The following is a 6,000-nucleotide window of genomic DNA, read 5'->3' on the forward strand; positions in this document are numbered from 1 at the left end:
TTAACAATATTATATATGCCAGGGGTTCTCAAACTTCACTGCACCGTGACCCCTTTCTGACAATAAAAATTACTACACAACTCCAGGAGGAGGGAGCGAAGCCTGAGCCTGCCTAAGCCCCGCCGCCCCAAGTGGGACGGAAAAGGGGGAAGAAAGCCAAACCCTAAGCCCCACTGCCCTGGGCAGAGGGGGTGAGGTGGGTGCAAGGGCGAAGCCCTTGGGCTTTGGCTTCAGCTTCAGCCCCAGGTGGTGGGACTCGGGCTTCAGGCCCAGCAAGTCTAAACTAGCCCTGGCGACCCCATTAAAACAGAGTCGCGACCCACTTTGGGTTCCCAACCCACAGATTGAGAACTGCTGAATTATATGCTTTTAGTTAACTTGAACTCACCTGTAAATGCATTCATGAAAGTGGACAGTGATCTGTTTAACATTTTAAAGAAAGGATCTCTGCAAGGATACTTCTGAGAACCACAAAGCACAGTGTGTTCAAGGATATGTGGAACACCAGTACTGTCCAGCGGTGTGGTACGAAATTGTACACTATAAAAGAATGCAACACAATGGTTTGTGACCAAAAGACAGCACATCTATTATTTGTTTTGTAGTTTAGCCTTATGTGAAAGGCAGCATGGTTTAGTAACTAAACTAGTCTTCCAATACTGGTGCAGCTGGGAGGCAGGAATATCATTTCTTTCAAGGGGAAACCACCAAGCTCACAATTAGAGGACTTTTGGGGGCTTGCCAGGAGAACGTATATCTTTTGGTTGAGATATGGTGTTTTTCCAGTGCATGATATGCGGTTCAGCAGACAAACTAAGTAACTAAGGTTGTCGATAAAACAGCTACAGTAGCTAACCCCAGTATTGTAAATGTACATCCCCTTTTGACAGTGACTATAGCAATATTTGTTACTAGCCTTACAGGTATGTTGTGTGAATTAAGCCTTGACTACATATGAAAGTTGTACCACTTTAAGTTAAAAACAGCACAACCCCCTTGTGTAGAAAGTCTTAAATCCATTTAAGAGGGTCTTACACCAATTTAGTTTATAAAGATAAGCAATCAACATAAGAGAAATTGATAACGCATTCTGAAATGGATTTGATAGTATGAATTTTTCCTTACTGAAAAAATAAACTCATTTCACTAATTGAAAGGCAGAAGAGAAATTAAGTTTTACAACACTTTGGTAAAATAGGATTTTTTTTTAAGTCTTGCAACTATGAGCTCCTTAAATGGAAAGTATTAGTAATGTTCAAGTATTATGAAGCTGTATTAGTGTTTGCAGGTCTCAGGTTGATCTTCATGTGGAAGGTGCTTTATAAATATTAATATTAAAATGAAAACCTGAATAAATTATTGGAGTCCTCACGTGCCACATGTAAATATTTGGCTCCTGTGTTCTCATGACTAAGCTTCACTGCAGTTAGGAATAGCTCAGGAACAGCTGTTACCTAAATTGGAAGAAAACCTCCATGTTAGTATTTAGATAAATTCTAGGTAAAATAATTTGTGAACACTATGAAAAGAACCAACTAGCCTCTGCTGCACATCAAAGACAACTGAACTAAATTAGAAGAAATTAAGGTTACGATGGAAAGCAAAACCAAAGAATTTCATAGGGAAGATTACACCACCATATAATTCAATATTATATTAAAGTCAGGCACATTCAAAGGATTAACAGTCATCCCACTATGTTTTACATGCAAGTACGCTTTACCTTCCTTGTCTTTGTTGTTTTATGTTGCAACCCTTTGATATATTACCAAAAAAGTCACCATTATTTTTAAGAAAAAGTAATAAGGAGAAATTTTTAAATATTTTTGGTCTATGTAGAAATGCCTAGGATTTTATTGTGTTCCCATTTGCTCAAAAGTGCACTGTTATGTACACTGTCACTGACAGATACTTCCACGTGCTATAAATGATTTTGCAAGACCATTTGGTACTTATGTACCTCCATGTTTCAGAGAGCCAGATCAAGCACTTATGCCCCCATCCTGCAGCTGGCCCTCACACCCAAATGGAGTCTGATTAATTTCAATGGAACTCAAGAAGCCACTAAATTGCATCAATTTCAGGATCAGAGCCTTAGGTTGTAAATAAAACTTAGCTGGTGAATAAAACATAAGTGGTGCGAGTCTATTTTTAGCAGATAGTTTTCATAGCATGTTGAATTAGAGGTGAATAAATACTAGAAAAATAAATTAAATAACACAATTACCTGAAGGGCAGAAATTATAGTTGTATCTGCAATAGAAACCAACAATACTTGTCTGGTATAGGAAACAATCTTTGAACAATTTGGCCACTTGTATAAATTGTAAGGAGCATGAGATTCAGAAGATAGGGCACTGCACTAAGGATCTGGTTTCTATTACTCGCTTTAGCACAGATCACTGATTTTGGCCAACTTACTTCCAACTCTGGGTGCTAAAGTTTTCCCCTCTGTAATATGGGGATAATGATACTGACTTCCTTTAAAAGGATATCAGATGAAAAGAGCTATATAAATATTGCTAGTTCCACTACAATAAATAGGCCTCCCCGACCTAAGAAGAGTTCATATTTTTGTAATAACTTGCAGAAACAAATAAAGAACAAAGAACACACAGTGAAATACAAGTACTGACAGATGATTGAATGTTTAATATAGTTTTCAATGGCTTGAGTTTCTTCTCCAAAGTTTACACACAAGTCACTGTGTTTTGCCTGTCACAAATTCTAGCAGAATTAGGGTCTTCTTTTAAAGCAGGCATTTTGTGTTAGCATTGCCTAAAGATTTTTGTCCACAAGAATATTTTATCTGCTTCTATTTGATACTCAAAGCATATATGTAAAAATTTACCCTGCAACCCTAACTCTTGGTGTCAACTTCTGCAGGGAAACATCTTACACTAAGTTCTTCTGTCCAGTTATAAAGTGATCACAGTGAGAGATGGAGAAAAAGACAATATTGTACCTGGTTTACAGTGAACCCATGGATTCGTTCTCCTATCTTGTATTGTAGTGCTTTTTCATTTGCAGACCCACTCTTCCACCTCCATGACTTTTGATTCAAAGTCCTGAAATAAAATTTTCTTTTTGAAAAAAGATGCAACCGCACAAGCAGGTTTCTCTTTACCCCATCCCCTTTCTGTGCTTAATTTTGGGGGTGGAGAAAACGGTGTATTATTATGAATATTGCATCCTATAGACCAGTGATTCTCAACCTATTTGCCATTGTGGGCCGCATATGTGTTATGTGGGCAGCATCCAATGCTACCTGCATGGCCCCAACGATGTCACCTGGGCCACAATTGGGTGCTGACTGCATCGCAAGCAGCCTATGGGCCACAGGTTAAGAACCACTGCTATAGACAAATGCCAGGTTCCTACCTAGAAGAGTTTACAAGATAAAGTTGAGCTTATTGCAAGATTGGAGCTTCATATGAACAACCCCTCCGTCCCCCGTGCACACAAAATTTCACTGACTTCAATGGGCATCTGACTATATTGAGCTCATTTCAGGATCTGGGCCTAAAACAAAAGAGGCAAACATTGGTTAGGGTGGGTGTCAACTTTAGGGTCTTGTCTGTATTGGGAAAATTACAAAAACAAAAACAACAACATTCCCACCAGTTCAGCAAAGCCTTAGTGCAATCACTACTCCAGAGGCCAGACCTATTTTTACCTCTGTGTTAGTTATGTCTGTTTTTCTTGCTGAACTGGTAGGAATTTTTGTGGATGTTTTTCCAGTGTAGACATGGCCCAGAATTATGCAATATTTTAAGGGAGCAACGTGAGCATTGGGGAGAGCAATCAGCATCATTGGGTTATGTCACATTGATCAGAGTTATAGGAGGTAGAAGACTTCAAGTGAAGTAACAGTTTTGCTGGGGTAATATCAGGGAATTGAACAAGTTCTGGATAATAGAATGGGGTAGGTTGTGTATCAGGGCAATATTAGAAATGTAGCTGGGAAGGACAGTTAGAAGGAGGGACCATAGAGTGATTAAGATCTATGGAGTGTGAAGGAGGGATTTCTATGAGGCAGTGTCAGATAGATTATGACCTGACTAAGGGAGGTGTTTCTGTAGCAGATTAACAGCGGGGGTGAAATTGTGCATGTTGGTACGTATAAGGACCATGTGTGTAAACGGCAGGCAGGAGGGAGTGTTATCAGAAGTAGGGACTGTGAGGGGGTCATATTAGAGAAGGTCAGGATGATATGTTAGGGTGTGTATGGACAAGGGGAATGTAGAATTTATAGGGGATAACAGGAAGTTTGGTACTGTAAGCACACAAACTGGGGGGAGGGGCAATATCCAGAAGGGTTACAGGGAGACAAATGCTGTGGGGAGGAATGTCTAGGGAGACGAATGCTGTGGGGTGTGGGGGAGGATACAGGGAGTAGGGGGTCTCAGGGTAGGGGGGGAGGTCTAGGGAGACGAATGCTGTGGGGGAGAATAGAGGGTCTGGGGGAAAGGGGGATGTCTAGGGAGACGAATGCTGTGGGGGAGGATACAGGGGGTGTGGGGGAATGTCTAGGGAGACAAATGCTGTGGGGGAGGATACAGGGGGTGGGGGAAAGGGGGATGTCTAGGGAAATGAATGATGTGGGGGAGGATACAGGGGGTGGGGGACTGGGAGGATGTGTAGGGAGACGAATGCTGTGGGGGAGAATACAGGGGCTGGGGGGGCCTGGCTAGAGAGACGAATGGGGGGGGGCTGGGGGGTTTCTGGGAGGAAGATGCTGGGGGCGGGCGATGCGTGTGAGCCGGTGGATGGGGTGATCGGGCCCAGGACCGCCGCCCCCCGCCGTACAGCGCCCCCCGCTCGGCCCCTCCTCACCGGCTGAGGCTCAGCAGCCGCCGCGCCGCCAGGTAGCGGCCCCACATGGCTCAGCCCGTCCCCCGGCTCAGGATCCCGACTGAAGCGCCAGGCCGGGCCGCGTCGGAGCCTGTCGCTGCCTGCGGCCTCCAGCGGGGGCGGGGCGGGTCCGAGACTGCTCTGCGCCGGGCCGCCCATGGCTCCGCCTCCCGCCGGCGGAGAGAGACGCCCCCGTCCTGGCCTGCCGGCGGGCGGGCAACTTGGGCCCGAGCCCATCCCCGCGTGTCCGAGCCCAGCGCTCCCCGGCTGATCGCAGCCCGCACTGCAGCGACAGCCGCCCCGGGGCGCGGGCTCGGCCTGCCGGGCTCTCTCTTGTGTCAGGCTCGAGATCGGGAGGCGCCACGCTTGGCTCCTCTGCGGGGTCAGCCCCGCTCTCCTGGGGCTGGAGGGCAGCCAAGCTCTGCTGTGCTCAGAATAAGTCACCTTGTGGAAAAGACACAACTTGGAAAGGGCTTGGGGGCTGCCTGTTTTAGGAAGTATTGGCAGGTTCGCAAATCCTTGCTCTGTAAATATCAAAAGCCTAACACTAATCATTGCAACAGTCAGCGTTGGGTTAAAGAGACATGAATATTAGGGAGGCCACTCATCCAGTTTGAACTGACCACCCTTTTGGGGAGGCTTGTCCCCCAGCTGATACTGGCAAATCTGGACATGGCTTTGTCCAATATCTGAACGCACATTTTAAGAGTAGGGTGACCAGACAGCAAGTGTGAAAAATTGGGACGGGGTGAGGGGTAATAGGAGCCTATATAATAAAAAAGACCCCAAAATTGGGACTGTCCCTATAAAATTGGGACATCTGGTCACCCTATTTTAAGAGTGTGCCACTCAGGCACAGCATCACATGCACTGTGCACATGAGGTCATGGCAGTCAGTGCAGGTGTGCTCTTAAAAATGGTGTCCTTCCTGCTCCCCTTCTGCAGCATGACTTCACATGTTTTTTCTAGAAAGTTGAAAAACGTAATACCTAACTTGAAAGTATTGGTACCATGGGAGAGTAGGCCAGTTAGTTTTGATCTCTAAATGCAAGTTGGCAAATTTCTATGTCCAAGGTGGAAAAGTTCAGAAATTTACAAGCAACTCAGAATAGTGGTCCACAACAAAAATGGTTGTGCAGCCTTAAA

General features: G+C 44.9%; 1 protein-coding gene across 2 annotated transcripts in view; it reads right to left on the reverse strand.

Moving 5' to 3' along the window:
• Positions 1-4,973, reverse strand: part of PITRM1 (pitrilysin metallopeptidase 1) — a 47,215-nt gene extending 42,242 nt beyond the window's left edge. The window contains exons 1-4 of one of the 2 annotated variants that reach the window (XM_026652059.1): positions 4,837-4,973; positions 2,966-3,068; positions 1,348-1,454; positions 389-540 (exon numbers count right to left, since the gene is read on the reverse strand). In XM_026652059.1, the coding sequence (XP_026507844.1) occupies positions 389-540; positions 1,348-1,454; positions 2,966-3,068; positions 4,837-4,883 (409 nt within the window). In that variant the 5' untranslated portion in view covers positions 4,884-4,973. Of the gene's footprint in view, positions 1-388; positions 541-1,347; positions 1,455-2,965; positions 3,069-4,836 lie in introns of those variants that run through there. The other variant, XM_026652060.2, reaches the window with a different exon arrangement.
• Positions 4,974-6,000: the final 1,027 nt, after the last annotated feature.

This window comes from Terrapene carolina, unplaced genomic scaffold, assembly GCF_002925995.2.
Source record: "Terrapene carolina triunguis isolate 2854851 unplaced genomic scaffold, T_m_triunguis-2.0 Scaffold111, whole genome shotgun sequence".
NCBI classification, from domain to species: Eukaryota; Metazoa; Chordata; order Testudines; family Emydidae; genus Terrapene; species Terrapene triunguis.